Below are 18,588 nucleotides of genomic sequence, written 5' to 3'. Positions count from 1 at the left end.
CAGGGGGCAACTCCACTAGCTGCAAAGAGATTCCCCGCTCCTCCGCTCCCAGTCACCGTGACCTCAGTAAGCACTTTTGTGATGACATCAATCACTAGTTTTAAGTGTTACTGAGTAAAACATGGAGATCACTTTGTAAATGATGATAGCCAGTAGAGTGAAAAAGGAGGATAAAGTAAGGTACTCTTCACCGTGTGAGTGACGAGTCATCAGCCATTGAGCATGCAGTTTCACAGTCAGATCCACCCCCGTGTGATGGGTGGTTTCTCAAAAGCTACGATGGTGATAGAAAAAAAAGCTCATGTTGAGGTTGTAAAAAACAGCTTTAGTAATCAGCGGTTGACACGACAACATCCGTCTTTCACATGCAACTCATTTTATCCCCCCACCCCCCCAAAAAAAAACAATCCAATGTTGGTCGGGTTGTGGTTTTTACAGCATTCATTCTTAGCTGTTTGAGAATTCTTGAAAACACCAAAAGGGAAGTTGTTTTTTTGTTTTTAACCATTCATAGTAACTCCGCTCAAAACAAAGCACATTACTAATTAACTGTGACTGTTTTCCTGTCTCGCATGTTTCTGAATTGATTTTCCTGTCGTGCGGAAACATTTGACACATTTTAAAAATGTCTAGAACATGCGTGTTAAATATGATTTGCAGGTAATGGGCTAAGCCATGCACATCCCGCGGTATGTTCCTTTAATGTGCAACTGTGTTAAGGGTAATTAGAGGTGCTTAGTGAATTATGCTCTGACACCCACACAGTAGCCTGTTTTTGCACATTTTTCCTGTGCTGTTGACCTGAGCCTATTTAGCAACTCATTACAACCACTTTCACCATTTCAAGTAGTAATTAGTTTCCATGTGTAGCAGCTGGTTCATGAAGGATGACAGATATAGTGAAAGGCATTGATTCAAAGTTATCTCAGAAACAGTGAGAGCAGAAAAGGAAACAATGGTGCTTATGTAATTTAACGGGTCTAATAATTTTGTTAGCCAAACCTAATTTATTAAGCGCAACGTTCGGCGCCCGGAGCTATTAAATAACGTCAACCTTTCATTCTCATAATAATGACTTGGATTGTGGCACTTAGAGTTAAAAACTGGTCTATTAGAAATCTAGATAATAATGGGGAAAAAAAAACACAGTAATTACACCACGAAGATCCATTTAAACATCTACAGTATCATTTTGTCTCACTCCGTCTTCCCACCTGTGCAAAGGATCATGTCATGGATACATAAAAAAAGCAGTACATCCTGGGCTTTTAGAAAACGAGCTATTCAGTTCAATTCAATTTGATTTATATAGCACCAAATCACAACAGCAGTTGCCTCAAGGCCTTACCAGCTAAAATGATTTAAATACAATCTGAGATGAACAAAAACAACACAACATATTTCACTGTGCCATTACTTATTTAACACAAGTAAGCAAAAACTGCAAAAGCGGTGTGCGCAATACTGAGTACAACCCATGACTCAACAATTTGTAGAAGCATCTTAAGCAGCAATAACTTGAAGTCCCACCACAGGACTGTTATCAGGGTTGAGGTCCGGACTTGGACACCTTGATCTGCTGCATGACCCAGTCTATGCCAACCTATAGCTGTTGGACAGATGGCCTCATATTTGACTCTAGAATACTTATACTACAGGAGAACAACTATAAGGTGCTCGGGACCTATGGATCCAAAACAAGCCCAAATCATCACTCCTCCACTACCGTGCTTGACAGTTGGCATGAGGTGTTTGTGCTGATGGTTTCACCAAATGTTGCACAGTGGACGTTGGCCAAACATCTCTACTTTAGTCTTGTCTGTCCAAATGACACCGTTTGAGAAACCTTGTGGTTTGTTCGGATGCAACCTTGGAAACCTAAGCTGTTCTGCTTATTTTTTTCTTATTCACATGACTGTATGCATGCCTGCTAAACCTCTTAAATAACATTCTGCTGCTGCCATACAAAGACACATCTCACCTCTCAAAGCTTAAAAATCAGGTGTGCTCTTTGAGGCAACATCTTTAGTTTTCCTAAAGCCAAAATCAAAAAATGATGCTTTACAACACAGTAAGGCCTCAAATTATTACAACACAAAAGCTGCTGGAAGGTCGAGTGTGTTTTGAAAATGACACGTTGATTTTGATATTTCTAAAATATGTCAGCATTAATGGTGCCTTCACAGATGTGCAAGTTATACATGATAAGTGCAATAATTAACTCTGTTCCACCATCACTGGCTTTTGAACTGCACAGTCATTCACAAACCAGATGGTTCATCTCCTGTTTAGCCTGGAGGATGCAGCATCTGTTATTTTCACAAAGAATTAAACAATTTTTTATATCAAACCAAATGACAGTATTTCTGTTTCACTTCAGTCCCTCTTAATTTAGCTCAGGACCAGAAATGAAGTGTTTCTGGATCTTTATATAAATATACATTTGTGTGTGTTTTCTTTTACATGATGAGTTTTGTGAATGCACAGACAAAAATATGTTGCTCAGGTCATGCAGTGATTTCTGCTACAGAATTATGTGTTTCTAATACACTGGTGACTAAGGGCTCAGAGATCATGGCCATTTAATACCGGTTGTCATCTTTGTCACTTGCATATAGAGATTTATTCAGTTTCTTTTAATCGTTTTACAATATTATGCACTGTAAATGATGACATCCCCCCAAATTCTTTACAATTTTTATTTTGAAAAATTGTATTTTTTAACTACATGACCACACAGTCTTTACACACTGGTGAACAAGGTTATTATCGTTAACGAAAACTAACGAAATAACGAAAACTAGAAGTGAAAAAACATTTTCGTTAACGGAAATAAAAATAAAAACAAAAAAAGGAAAACTAACTAAAACTGTAATGAGTGTTCACAAAACTAACTAAAATTAACTGAATTTATAGCAAAAATGTGTTTCGTTTTCATTGATGTGTGCGTGTCCTACAATAGTCAAGGGTGAAAATGAAGTTTAATTTCCAGATTTTTTTCTTGCTGTCTAATTATGCCAGCAGGTGGCAGTACGTTAGTCGAGTCGTCTGTGTTGCTGCTCCGTCCACGCGCAGAATCATGTCAGGAAAAGTCGGGAGAAAGCGCCAGAGTCCAATTTGGGATTACTTTGAATATGACTGTGTTTTGGATAAAGCAAGTGTCTTGTAGTGGAAAGAGACAAATTATGAGGGACATTTCTAAAGGGAAAAAAATCCCACAAACCTTAAAGTGCACTTGAAAAGCTCACACAAGAAGGCTAACCTAGCTTACCTTGAGAAGGGAGCACACTCAACCCTCATCCCCAGAAAACAGACGCTAACCCCAGGCAAGGCAGCGTGATGCATCCCGAGACAACAGGACGGGGACATCTACATAACTGTGTGAGTCAATTGCCTTCAACAAGTTTATCAATTCACTTGAACCAAAATTACGAACACCCAGTGCTGCAAGAGTTAATAGTCTCATTGGGGCCAAGATATACATTTTATAGTTGCCTGGTATCAATGGTTGTTCCTCTGCCCTAATTTATTTATTTATTTATTTATTTAAAGAACCCATAGGTGGGAATGTGAGTTGTCTGTCTCTGCGTGTTAGCCCTGCGAGAGACAGGCGACCTGTCCAGGGTGCAGGGTATGGTAGCTGGAATAGCAACATACCCAAGGATAAGCAGAAGAGCATGACTGATATGATGAAACTGGGATTTTGTTACACTTAATTATTGGAAACACAACTAAAACTAAAACTGAAACGAATCAAAACTAAACTGAAACTAAGGATTTTCAAAAAATAAAAACTAAACTAAACTAGCAAACAATTGGTAAAAACTAATTAAAACTGATATAAAATTGTAAATCTGAAGTCAAAACTAAATAAAAATAAAAACTAATGAAAATTGCAAAACTATTAAAACCCTGCTGGTGAACCCCTCATTATCTGAAACACTGTCAGCCTCTCAGAACGGCTCTTTTTTTCCTACCAAATCTTGTTAATGACCTGTTGCTAGTTAATAATTACCTAATTACCTACTGAAACATGTTCAATAGGAACACGTTGCTGGCCTCAAGCTCCAAGGTTCTTATATGAACTTTAGCAACAACGATCAGCTGATAGGGCTTGTTTGAATTCTGCAGATTGAACAGCCACAGGCAAAGCCGGCATCTTGTCAGTCAAAATTGCAGGTTTTTTAAAACAGATCTTTGAGAGTGTGTATTTTGGTGTGTGTGTGCTCCTCTTTGTCTCTTTCTATGTAATTCTTTTCATCATACTTTTAGGCACAATCACCTCCAGAAAACAGATTGTACCCTGGTGCTGTGATTTCTGTGCTGATTTCATGGCTGACATGATGAGAATGTGCTAAAACCCTTGGTCGCATTTGGACCTTTTGTTTTTCTCCCACTGACCCACATACACCCTGATTAGAAACTGACCTGGCATTCAGGGGCAGTACCATGACCGGCCCTGAAATAGGGCATTTATACCACTATAAATGATGTCAAATTGATTTTTGCTGCAGGTCGAGAGCACCTTCAACTGGGCTGCATTTCTTTTTTGGGAGTTAAGACGCTGCACCGTGTGCACCGAAACCACCGAACAGCTCTTTTTCTTAATGTGTTTCAAAGGAAGCAGCGCATATCTAATGCCGAGAGAAGATGCTCTTAGCATGCGTTTTGCCAAACTACGTGCAGCTTCCTGCTCTCGGTAGCTACATGCCTAACTGACAGGGCGGCTCTTGGTTTTGATTTACTTCCTGATAGTAACCAAGTTTGCAGCTAGTCCTGATTATGACTGCAATATAAAGCAGGTGAAAGTGCTGAATGACAATAAATATTTATTAAAAGATTATGCAACAGAAAAATAACCAGCTGCAATAAAAGGAACACAGTATTTGAGATTGTAACTACTTTAGTCAAAAATGTGTCACACAAAATGCCCCAGTCAGCTCCGCACACACACACACACACACACACACTTGTCCCATCTGGAATGAGGCTCCGGAGCCATTTTGGAGAGAAGCAAGATGACGGTTTGGAAAGAAAACAAATGACTGAGATCATCAACTTTATCTACATCTTTGTAGAGGTGAGGAGCATAACCGGTTCAAGCAGGCCGCTGCTACTGTACTGAATCCAAACAGGGTCATGAGACACCGCGGGCTGACTGAAACCTTAGCCAAGGTCATAGAGGAATAACAGCCCTTGTCTCTTTTCCCTTTATCCCTTTTCGCATGTCTGTTTCACTCGTTTATTCTCTCTCCATGCAGCGCACACATTCCCTTTTGCAAAGCAGCCTAAAGGCACTCGCAAACTCGGTGACTATGTAGTACTTGCTCAGCTGACAAGTTCTGACACCTCCTCTGTAAACATTTCTCCCGCTACTCCTTCCACAAGGCCCGAGTATTATATCTGAATGATGGTAACTAAGTGAGCCTCCTACAGCGCCTCAGAAAATCCTGCAATAGACTGTTCTTTTTTTTGAAATTACCCACAAGTGCTCTGCCAAACCTCCGTACAGTACAGACATGAAAGACGAAGCATTGAATGATTATTTTCTTCCCTCCCCTTCCCTCATTTTTGAATGTTATATTTTGACTAAATCCAATAACTGCAGCAGACTGAACTAACTGTGAAGCATCTTAAATTCCCTGTTTTGATTCTGCATCCCACTTTCTTTTATCCACACCCTCGCTTTCAAAATTCTAGCCCGGGTTTCAAGGAAGTGGAGAAAAATAGCAGGTCTTGGAGCAATGCCTGGTGCTTGACTGGCCTTTATTAAGTACAGCAGGGCTCTCTGGAAAACCTCCAGAGGACCAGTGAGGAGAGGGAGAGGGAGGCCGCGGCAACAGAAGGACTAGCTCCGCCATCCCACCACTCCCTTTGTCTTCGCTTTCTTTCTCCCCATAGCTGTGCACCTGTCTCTTTCTCACCAACCCTTGCTCTGTCAACTCCAAAGAGTGTTTTCACTCTTTAAATCGAACTTTCCCGTCTTTGGTTTCTCATTCTCTCCGCATCGCCTCGCTCCTTCTTCTCTTCTGACATCCACATTGTTAAAGTCCAGTTAGAGCTCTCCTTCTTTCAGAGTTTATATTCAGAGAAACGCTTTCACATTTGTTCTTCCATATGTCGCTGAGCTATAGAGCCAAAACCGGCCTTCCTCTGCTACATCGCAGTACAGTGCATGTTTAAAATACTTGTAGACTTCACTTCCCTTCCATTCAATACTTTAAAAAAACACTTTAATGAAATTCAAAGTATTCACGACTCGCTTAACTAAGTATATAAGTATATTAGTATATTAAATAGAGTGTATAGATGCCTAAAATGATGCTGCAGCTGCCAGTTTACAGTTGGTGCAAAGCACGGCAGCAAGGCCACTCATAAACACTCATAAACAGAGTACTCCAGAACTAAATCGGCTACCCAATTGTGACAGAATCTAATTTAAGGACATATTGATTTCTTGGAAATCGCTGCATAATATCTTTCTGCTTTATATTTCAGAACTCTTAACCTCTTATTCTGCACCCAGGCTGTCAGATCAGAGAATCAGGAGCTGTCACAGTTTCCACACTCAGGGCTTAAAGGTCGAGCTCAACTGATATTAGCTATGTGCATATCTAAAAAATTAAATAAGTTAAAGAAAAAAGAGTCAAGTCAAGGCAACGGAAAGACACCTTTAAAACATGTTAAACATACCTTCATATATGTCATGCTATAAAGTATGTGTACACAATCGTGACACAAATATAGCAACAGCAATTAGAAGTGAAACACAAACAAAACTAGAGTTGTTGCTCATGCTCACAGATGTCTGGTTTCATATATATATATATATATATATATATATATATATATATATATTAGGGGTGCAACGATATTCGTATCGATATTGAACCGTTCGATACAGTGCTTTCGGTTCGGTACGCATATGTATCGAACAATACAACATTTGTAATTTATTTTATCAATTTTCCTTCTGACGATGCTGTCTGTGTTGAGCGCTCAGTGAATCTGTGTTCGACTACTCCGCCTAGGCTGCACTGTCCAGCGCAGATCCACTGAGCGCTCAACACAGACAGCATCATCAGAAGGAAGAGCGCAGGGCAAGCTAGCGAGACAGAAGTTAAGCTCTCCAATTGCAACTCATTCAGATCTGGCGTTTGGAATTATTTTGGTTTTCATGTGACGTATGACCCTGAAGGTAAGCGAGTCATGGACTAAAGTAAAACAGTATGTTGGATGTGCCATGCAATGCTCAATTACATTGGTGTGAACTAGTGTGTTAGCGCAGTTAGCTCGTTAACGTGTTGGCCGTCTAGCCCCATGCACAGAGCGATCGGCGGTAGCTCGTTAACGGAGATTTGCCGTGTTGTGGCGTTAACGTCATTTCAACGAGATTAACCTGAAAGCACTAGTGGGAACACAACGAATATGACTGCACATTTACGCCGACATCATCCTAGTACAAAGACAAGTGGAAGCAGACAAAAAAAAGCAAGCATGCTACTAACTTTAGCCGAGTCATTTAGACAGCTGTTAGCACATGATTCTCCTTATGCTGCTGAGAATATAGCCCAGAAGAAGCGGATAGTATAGCTTTTATTTTGGAAAGAGCCATTTCTCTGTAATAAACTCTTTTCCAAAGATGAGTGATTCCTCAATCAGATACAGGGCTTGCAATATCGCTAGCCCGACGTCCCGGAGCTAGCGATTTTTTCAGTCGGGCTACCAAAATCTATCTCTTCCCTGCCCGTCGGGCTATTGTAGGAAAAATATATGTCAATGCTTTTGCATTCTTTCAGAAATGTAGCTGGGTAATTATGTCATTGGCATCGGTGAGCCACTGTCAATATGTGACATATTGAAGTCGCGTTTGAATTTGCGCTTGTTTTTTTGCTTTCACTTTGCAATCGTGCGAACTGTGTATAGAGAGTGACAGCACTGATCTGTGAGTGATGATAATTTGTGCACCAATTCCTCTGACATCGTCTTATTAATCGTTAGCTTACTATGCAAACATGACAAGTGAAATCTCCCGCAGCAAGCTTAAACATGTGAGAGGTTGATCGCGCAGAGAATCGCTGAGCTTATGTGAGTGCGTGTGTAAAAGCATTTCAGTTCTGCTGAGCCAAATAAGACAGGTCAGGGTGAAGAAGTGACAGCCAAAGAAAAGCTTACCACAAAACGGAGAAGTTATGACAAATCAGACTATAAGGCAAAAAGAAAGTGCAGCTTTATGGTTTCATGGACAAAATAATTTCTGTGGCTGCAATATGACGAGCTAAATAACCAGGGCTGCACATAAGTGGTCCGCAGGTGCGCATTCGCTGTCAAAATAAAAAACACGCACAAGGGTTAGGGTTAAATTTAAAAACTGTACTTTTGAGTTAAAATATATATTTATAATTTTAATAAATGACAAATTAAAAATGCATGAACATTTTTTTGTATCGAAAAAATATCGAACCGTGACACCAAAGTATCAAACCGAACCGTGAATTTTGTGTATCGTTGCACCCCTAATATATATATATATATATATATATATATATATATATATATATATATATATATATATATATATATACACATACATATCGTTTGTGTTGTGCTAGATAAAGAGATGGGAGAAACAAAGTTGAACCATGTTATGAGGGTTGATGTTGCATAATTTGCACCCTGCAACTTCCCTGTTGGCAACAAATGTTTTCAACAAACCCAACAATCAGCTGATCTGGGCAGAGTCGGGACGGGCATAAAACGGTCATCCATGTCTTGTTGTGGCAATAAAACAAGATTATTTTTAAACTGAACTCTCACATTATCTTAGCAAGGACTCATAAATAACTGGGAAATCTGTTTATGCTTAGCGATTTAAAAACAACACATATCTGTATCGATATAACTTAAAAATGTTAAGACGATAAGTCGATAAGACTTAAAGGCTCTACTTAAAGCATTCAAAGTGCTCAATCAACCCTTCAGTTTCAAAAATCAAACTTTGTCTCGCTTCATAGCCTGCTTTTGTATAACACATTATGGTCTATCTAGTGTAAATGTTCTCATTTTGTTGTTTCTAATTTTTGTAACTTCTGCCAGCCACCTAACTCCAGTTTTAAAAGGTGCTATAGAAATACAGTTTAGTAATATTAGCATTCCCGCTGGATCAAAATTATTCAGTACAACCTGAAGAAATGTGGGCTACACTTTGCGCCATTGACATTTGCTTTGTCCCTGCTGTGTAAAGAGAGAAGTCATTACAGGCACCAAAGCTTCCTTGTATTTCAGAAAAAACCCAAGCACTGAAAATATGAATATAAAATGTACAACTTTATCAAGATTTCTAAGTATTTTAGTAGATGTACTTAATTGAAAGTTTTTGAAAAACTTTTCATTTAAATAAATAAATTTGTCCAGTAAAAAAAAAAAAAAAACCCGCCAAGTTTTTTATATGGAAACATGAGATTGCTCACTACAGCCTTTCTGTGCCCTTCTGAATGTGGCACATCTATCGACACCCTACACAGACAAATGCAAGACTGCATCAGGTCTCTGGTGTGATTTAAAGCTTTGTGTTTACCTTTTCATTAATTCTAGTGTGTGTGTGTGTGTGTGTGTGTGTGTGTGTGTGTGTGTGTGTGTGTGTGTGTGTGTGGACAGTAACGTTTTGATAGACTGCTACCATTGACTTGACCACAGCCACTCACTCTGTTGTCATAGTGAAAAGAAAAAACAGAGGCTACTTTTGGTTTCCAGTTGAGCAACTTGGTCCAACGTATCTTCTCTGTGAGGCTGTAGTGGTGGTGTGTGTGAGGTGGTATCACAGTGAGACCCTCAGTACCGAGCGACACAAGTGTTAATCCTTGGCAAAAAAACAACAACAAAAAAAGCAGCAACGGAAAATAAACCAGAGCACAACCGAGAAATGACACCATCTCTCTTTCATTTTGCATACATTGCATTTTGCCACAGGTGCCTGCAACACCAAGTCTATTTTTCACACTCTTTGTCTCTGTTGAAGAATTACTAAGAATTGAACCGTGGGCGCCAGGAAGGCAGATACTGCCAACGGTGTCTCGAAGGTGTGTGGTGAAACTGAACAGAAAACACCTCATCGCCACGTTTCCTTTGTGAGATGGCAACCTTTTTGGTTAAGAAGAAGCAGTTTGACTCAGGCTGTAGCAATCCACATCATGACGCCTTTAATTGTGATCCTAAAGTTAGCGAGGGGGGATTTATATCGCAACAATGACATACGCTGACTGTTCTTAGTCTGATTCTGCTAAAGCTACACTCGCTATCCTTAAATATGAGGGAGTTTTTTTTAGGTCACAACATAAAATGAAAACAAAGAGATTTGGGATTTGTCCATCTGTATTATATAACGCTGTTGAAAGCACCAACGAAACAGTGCAGTGCAGTACAAAGAAAGCGTTAGATGCCCGTCAGCATTCCCGGGTTCACAAAACATCGGATTCATCTCATCTGGGCACTTTTGGCATCAGCGGAAATGTTGGGAGCCGGGACCCTACGGTTTGAATGCTGAGTCACGCACATGAAATGTGGCAGGTGTTGCGAGGTACTAGGAAGGTCCAAAGTGGTTCTGAACAGATGCCTCGATTATTAGTGTGGAGTCTATGATAGCCAGGTGTGTAAGTGGAGAATAAATAAGAGCCTGCGTGCAGGTTTCCAGTCCACTGCTTACCTGTGCTGAGAAGCAGGAGGACCTTCATGGAGAGGAACTCGTCGTAGGTTAGCTGCAATCGCACAAACTCCTGGCTCACCTGCCTCATGCCCAGACACAGATCGTACATGGCCGACTGCTGCATGCGCTCCCTGAAGAGAGACAGGCAGAAAAAAAAAGAAATTAATAACTAGCAACTGTGTCGGTGTTCTGTTACACTCCTTTCCCCAGTACAGGCTCACATTTATTCTCAGTTCATTCACTGGTTATTTTCTATTTACTTATTTATTTATTTTTGTCGATACTAACTCACTAACAGGCTTCCTCGCTCTGTTCCTACCAAAACTAGTTCAGTCCAGTGAAACAGTGTTTCCACACAGTGCAGAGGAGGATCCTTCCAGTCTGGGCTAAGACCAGAATACCAAATCCCCCCAGATTGCAGATTGCAGAGCGCTGCGTACGGTCTCACAGCACAGATGCACCAGTTTTCCAAAGCTGCGGCAGACTACAGCAGACCCCGTATCTAACCCCAATCCCCATAAAAAAAACACATTTGAAAAATTGTGTGTAATTCCAAACACATCCATGTTGGCAGAAATGGCACACATAAACATATGTTAAGTACGCATGTGCATGCTTACCAATCAGCATCAGTGCCTGTGCACTGGAGTGTCAAAAATACACCAGTTGCGTTGATTTGTCTCACTCCCCTTCTCTTTCACACACATTTTATCGCTAAAATCATCTTGGGTACGTTACACAACTCTCTCTCTCTCTCACACACACACACACACACACACACACACACACACACACACACACACACACACACACACACACACACACAAAGAAACAGGACAAAAGAACAGGAAAGCAAGAAACACTAGAAGAGATAAAGCACAAGCCAATCAGAAACAGTCTCTGCAGATGCCACAGATTCTCTGGCTTTGGATGCCACTTCACTCTGCTATAAATCACCACCGCATCAGGACTACAGTAATTAAATGCAAGTGGTGCGCCTTGACTTGAAAGAGGTTGGACTTTTAACCACAATGCAGTGACACCACATCATTACACAGGCAGCGCGGGCGGAGACTTATTCTGATAACAACTACATGTAATATTTTGTAGAGGGGACCGGGAGCAGCCGATTGGAAATGGGTGCATAATATTCCCATTAAAGCACAAAAAAAAAGACACGCAACGCCTTTACAGTATATACTGTGCAGCTGTCGGCTTCGCTAAGTAACTGATAAACTGTGACGTCTGAGCACACCCTCTTCCCCGCTGTGCAGCGCCGTGTATGTGAGCAGTTTCGCAAAGTGCGGTGTAATATCATTTGATACAACTTTGGGCTGGAGTTTCTAAAGTCTCCACACGTTTTCTCTATCGCTACCTCTCTCTCGCGCTCACTCACTCCCTTCCTGAAATCAATTTTGCTGAATCACTGCCCAAAATGAGCGCCTGGTTTTGGGAAAGGAAGAAGCAGCAGAAGAAGAAGAAGGAGAAGAAAAAAGAAGACAGCAGCAATCTCTCTCCTTCCCTCTCGCTTTCCAATTTCTCTGTATCTCTGTGTGTCTGTCTTCTTCTCACTCGATTTCCTTTTCTTTCTCTGTTTCTAAGGCAAAAAAGGAAGAAGCACAAGACTGAGGAGAAAGGAGAGTTCAGAGTCTCCTTCAGCTGCGAGAAGCTCCCAAAAAGCTCACAAGAGAAGGACAAAGGAATTTAGATCAGCTGTTTGACTTTAGGTATGTTTTTGAGCAGTTAAACTGTTCGCCTGTGTTCAAAATTTAAATTCAAATGAAAGTAGTAAGTTAGATAAATAGAAAGGAAACAAAAAATATAATATGGTAATGGATGGATTATATAGCACTGTTTTACTCTATCTGAGATGTGCTTTATGCGACATGTCACAGTTATCTATTCACACAAGCAAATTTTATCTAAGTGCTTTATATCGAACATTCACACTCTGAAGAACAGATCAGGAGCAACACGGGTAACTCAGTATTTTGCCCAAAGACACTTTATCATGCAGACTGGAGCAACCAGGTACTGAACCACCAACCTTCTATGCTCTACCTCCCGAGCCACAGCCACCTCATACATTAACAGCTATAAGCAGAATAATTTTTATACATCTATGATGCATGCAGTTTCCACATTTTTACAAAGTAAAAGCAACTGTTTGCACTCTGTAATTATAATGTTTGAATCTAGGGCAATTGATTTGATCTGACTCGGGAATTTACTGATAATAATGGACAAAATTTGACAGATGTACATAGCTTTTAATGTAAAATGAACATCCATGCTTGCTGTATTTAGACTCAATTGCAGACAGCTAAGTGAGGGGACAGGGTGCTCAATAAATGCTTTAATGCCCTAGGCCAATAAGCACTTTGTTGCTATAGAAACAAGTGGACACCGTCCTCTGCCCTGAAGACTGACCGGAGCTCGAAAAGTTATGGACAAACTGCGTACCCATATTTGACCTCAAAACAACAACAAACACGCACACACACCTTCGCTCAGAAAGAATCAACGGGGATGGCAGTGACATCCAGGCTGCCCTGATAGAGCAGCAAGCATGTGACCAACATCCAGGCCACCACCAACAGCCAGTCTACATCTCCTCTGCTCTGTCAAGCTTAATACCAGGCGCATCTGTCAAAGGGGAGGGCTGCTGTATAGAAACCAACACAGCAACTGCAAAGTATATATGTATGTATATATACATATATATATATATATATATATATATGCATATTTATATATATATATATATGCATATTTATATATAAATGATTAATAATCATTCATTATACTCGTGCTATTAGTTTTTTTTAAACATCTTTTCTCTGTGTTAGGACTTATTCAGAGCTGAATGTGTCACATAAACCATTCGGTTTCTATCACAGCGTAAGATTTTCCCCCTAAAACTGATTTCAAAGTAGGAAACACAATTCTTAACCTACTGTGTCTCATTTGGCGCTAAATGAAACTCAGGATGTGAGCTAAGCACACAGTGATACAACACGTAGGTCCCAAAGAAAGGGGCTTTTACTGTAGCTGTGTTGCACAAAAGAGTTTGTGCTCCTATTTGGTTGTTTGTGTCTCTGTATTTATTTATTTGGAACAAACTGACCCAGTGACATTGACTTATACAAGCTATTAGTTGGGAGCTTTTAAAGCAGCCTCTGACTGAACATGCTCCTCTACAGCAGGCTGCCTAGAGAAGTTACCGTTCTCCTCTTTGATTAATTCTACAACATTCAATTCATCAATGGCCACGCACTGCAGCTCCAATCAGAAAATATATATATATATATAGCATATATATAGCATACCTTTCCTTTCTGCCTGCTCTCCTGCTCAAACATATTAACACAGATCAACTGGGCTATTGACTGCTCTTGCCAGGCTTTGATGGTCTGTGCCTGATGCAATTAAAGGACCATCAGAAAGTACAAACGTGTTTTCTTGTAAAGTGCCAGAAATCTGGCGCGAGATTATGACCTCGTTTAAAGTACATCCTGACTTCCTGAGAGGAAAGTCATTACCACAAAACCTCATTGTGGCCTTTTAGTAGCTTTTGGGTGGCTTAATAAAACGCTTAAAATAGCACAGACCCAAAATGCACTGCTTACTTCCTTATGTTTATGCATAAATTAGCATTTCATGAGTGGCTAAAAATAGAACCAGCCACTAATAGTGTAAGCCTGGCTGTTCACTCAATTACTATATCGACTAATTAACTACTCTAAAAACCAAATTGTGCTTTTTCATGTCTTTAATAGATGACTGAAATGGTTGATAAAAGGCATATCTCCTCACTGCCTTAACACATGTAGTGTCAGTACTGCTACCTGCTAATACGATCTAATAACATGAGAGCCATGCGTGCGTTACACTGCAGATATGGAAGTGTGGACCTACTCGTTAAAGATGAGGTCAGGGGCAAAGTAGAGCATCTGTCCATTGGTGTGTTTGTAGGAGCGCCAGCTGAGGCAAAAGGAGGACAGACACATCCATGAGTACTGGATCAGGGTGATTTGGTCCTCAATGGGCAGGCTCCGGAAACCTAGCGCACATGAACACATGCACAGCAGACAGAGACAACGTCACGTTTTAAATGCAGCAAGGAACACTGAGTTAACGCATTTGGACTTAAGCAGCAACTTAAAGAGGCCTTTATCTAGCCTGGCACGTGTGTGTGTGCGCGTGCGTGTGTTTACTCATGTCTATGCATTAAGCGGCGTGTATCTGTGCTACAGCGAGCAGTTTTGTGCCAGTTTTTTATTTAGACATGATAACCACTGGGAAGTATTCACCCATTCTTGTTTCATGCAAATCCCACAAGGCCTCCAGATATTGGCATGCCATCTACGGAGCTCCAAAAATAGACTCAAATAGGAAACTTGCCAAACTCTCAATCAAACTCAGGCAAGGAACCCCTCCTTATCCGAAACACACAGGCCAACTAAGGACACCCAAGTGACTTATCAGGGCTTAGGGACTATTTCAGTCTATATGCGTGTCAATCTGCCAAAAACAATGATTTGTATGAAAACATTTGTGGGAAAGGTATGTCAAATGCCTGGCTGTCAACACTGTTTAGTCAGTTTATATCACGTTATGAGGGTCTTCTCTAAACTGTTACATCTGATCTGTGTGTGTGTGTGTGTGTGTTTTTACAGGCTGCTTTAAAGTTAACATCAGAAAAGTATGTGTGCTTAATGACTAACATAACAAGAGACTGGGCACATTGCTGTTACTGACATTGCTGGCCCGTGTTGCCTTGCGTGTCACTCTACCACATCCAAATGTAAACTGAATGCCGGCAGGGGGCATATCTGAAAGTCGAAGGTGCTCATTTTGACCCTTCTGTCTGGCTTCTATTTATATGTCCGGATATGGCAAGCAGACACCGTGGAGGTATCAAATATTTGCAATACAGCAAATTAAACAGGCTCAAAGAGCTACCTGTGAGGCATCTTTCATTATGTCTGCCACTGACTGGAATTTTAGGGCAACGTGTTTATTCCTTCTCAAACATTATTTTCTCTCAGCTTCCCGTACTCTGGTGTATATGAAAAAATTAATGAGAAAGCTGTTCACATAACAACTGGCAACACTGATGTAAATTAGTTTTGTTTTTTTTCTTCTATAAGAAATCCTAATCTTGATTTTATTAAATGGTAAAATAGGATTCATCTCTAATCTTGTTGAAGCACCGCAGAATTATTTCCTGACCTAATATTTAAAATCAAAATTGGGTGCTCTGACAAAACTGGCAGTGTTTTATCCGAAAAAGATCAAAAGTGAAGATGTTGGCGTGTTATCTTCATTAAAACCCCTCTTCATAATTACAATATAGAGTCCCCTCTGATTTATTAGGCTGGTATTTTTACCAGCTTACCACTTTTTTTGATTCAGCCATAAATAAAACTGAATATCAATTCTTTTGTTAGCAGTAAACTATAAGGCCATGCACATATAACCTACTTCTCTTACACATGTCTTTAGGACTGCTTCCACTCTTTTCCAACATTCCTAAACATTCCTAGCAAACATTCCTAAACAGCACTTAGGCTTCAGCCCTCTTGCACTAATGGTCACTAACCTGGAAGTACTTTGGCCCATTTCACCATGCGTACCATCTGCTTTCCAGCCAGGCGGTTGAGACTGGATAGCAGGTGGTCAGTGGTGTCAGGCTGTGAGTTGTCATAGCCAGAGTACACTTCTTCGGGCTCAATCAGCTCCAACACGCTGCAGATGGAGGGCGCCAGAAAAGGTGTGACCACCCCAGGCCTGTGGGGCACCAGGGCATTGGCAGCACTGGCATTCAGCTCCTTCTCTGAGGACAGGTAGCCTCCAAGGAAAAAAATGTAGCAGTTTGAAATCCTTAGAGCCCTGCAGGTCCTCCTCGCAGCTTCACTTCTTGGATTCCGGGCGGGGACAAAAAGCCTTACTAACATGTTATGGTGGATTTTTTCTATTTATGTGTCTATCTATGGGTATAAAAATACTTTTGTCATCACTTCAGGTACTGCGTCAACTTCTTGGATTTCCGTGTATATTAGCGATAGGTGATAAAACAGAAGCCTTATTACTAACCGTGTTAATGGTGTATTTTTACTATCGGCTGTAGTAGTACTATCTACTGGATATGAATAATATGCAAATGCAAACAAGATGTACTACTTAAGTCAAACATTTATGTCTGCTGTGCTGCTATCACATAAAAAGTGTTTGTTCAATTTCCTGTTTACTCACACAATCAGGTGGTAAACATTAAGATGCAATACAGTCACCCACACTGCACTGTAAACCAGCTAATTACTAGTTATAACATTATAAGTTGTCAATACTATCATATAAGTGTTATTCTAATTTCCTTTTAAAATCAAGGTTAGTCAGTAATTTAACAGAGCCTGCTTCTGCCGGAGCTTTCTTCTGGCTTAAACTGAGTTTTTCATTTCCACTGTCGCCAAGTTCTTGCTCATATGGGGTCATCTGATTCTTGGCATTTTCTCTTTGTTCTCTTAAAACTCTAACATATTTTGGCACATACGCCTTCATAACTTCTCTCCTCATGGAGCTTTTTAAACAACAGATATAAGCATGTTTAATTTTACCTCTTTCTGCCATGTCTAGGGTGTAAAGTCTCATAGTATATCAAAAATCAACCATTTGTGGGAGCACAGCTGGTAAATACTTAAACTGAAACTTAACTAGAGCCAATCAAAATGTGGGACGTTGTCTGACGAAGGACAGGGTATGAAAATTCTGTGCGGTCCCACATAAGGTGGGGCATCTGGCCATCCTACTGCTGGTATAAAAAGTTCCTGGCAGGCACTCTTGCTATACCAGTGTGACTTCTCTTCAGATACTCCAACTTCCTCCCAAAGCCAGGTTTGTTTGGTTAACTGGTAACTCTAAATTAACTGTAGGTGTGAATTTGAGCATGAACGCAATCTATCACAAGGCTGACATAAAGAGACAGCCTTTCACCCTGTGACAGGTGGCATAGGCTCCAGCCCAGCCCTCATGCTTTTGTTGCTATAACCACCTTATCTCCATGTATTGCGGTTTCATTGTGTATCGTACATCACAGTTCTGATGACGAGCCTAATTGCTTTGCCATTAGCCAGACAGACAATAATGATGGCTAGGATTAGCTTTCTGCGAACGCAGTTGTAATACCTTGAAATGTAACACTTTCCTTCTGGGGAAGTAATTCCCCCAGACCCTCGTAGTATAGGCAGGTTTTTACCTTCCTTATTCTTTCTCCATTTTCATCCCTTAAGTATTAAAGTGTAACGTGTTTATAGAGATCAGTTGAGTCTGAATTTTGCTTTCTAATACTGTCTCATTTTCAGGATTTTAATTTTTAAAACAGAGCTTCTAACCAATAAAGGACATCTGACCAGTAACCATGTGATGCTAACTACTTGGGCCATTTGTGTGACAATGTAAATATTACATGTGTGACAATCATGGTGACGATGTAGGATCAAGAGAACAAGACCCGAGTCACGCAGGACTAGAGACCAGTCCGCAACCATCTGTCAACCACCATTTGTGAGTGAAAAATTAGTATTTCCCAACAGGTTGTGAGCGGTTGCTGGAAGTTGTTGGCAAAAAAAAGTATAAAGTCCCAATCACACAGGCCTATAGAGTGGTCAATGACCCCCTGGCAACCACCTGTTGTTAGGAAAAAAGGTATTCCCCAAGATGTTGGCAAGGACTTGGCAAGGACTGTTGTGGTTGCTAGTACATTGCTGCGGTTGCTCAGCATTTTTCCTAATATTAAAGGCAACCGTGGCAAAGTGCTAGCAACCAAAGCAATCAAAAAATAGTTTTTCATTGTAGGGCAAGGGTGGGGAACTCCAGGCCTCCTG

The 18,588-nt window shown here is 40.5% G+C and overlaps 1 protein-coding gene across 1 annotated transcript in view; it reads right to left on the bottom strand.

The window, feature by feature from the left end:
- Window positions 1-18,588, bottom strand: part of nr3c2 (nuclear receptor subfamily 3, group C, member 2) — a 91,179-nt gene that overhangs the window by 6,524 nt on the left and 66,067 nt on the right. The window contains 3 exon segments of the mRNA XM_040023865.1: window positions 10,703-10,833; window positions 14,621-14,765; window positions 16,308-16,556. Of these exon segments, the coding sequence (XP_039879799.1) occupies window positions 10,703-10,833; window positions 14,621-14,765; window positions 16,308-16,556 (525 nt within the window).

This window comes from Simochromis diagramma, unplaced genomic scaffold (genome assembly GCF_900408965.1).
Source record: "Simochromis diagramma unplaced genomic scaffold, fSimDia1.1 OVJJ01000302.1, whole genome shotgun sequence".
Taxonomy (NCBI): domain Eukaryota; kingdom Metazoa; phylum Chordata; class Actinopteri; order Cichliformes; family Cichlidae; genus Simochromis; species Simochromis diagramma.
The sequence above is the reverse complement of the archived record's forward strand: the minus strand, read 5'-3'. Positions and strand labels throughout refer to the sequence as shown.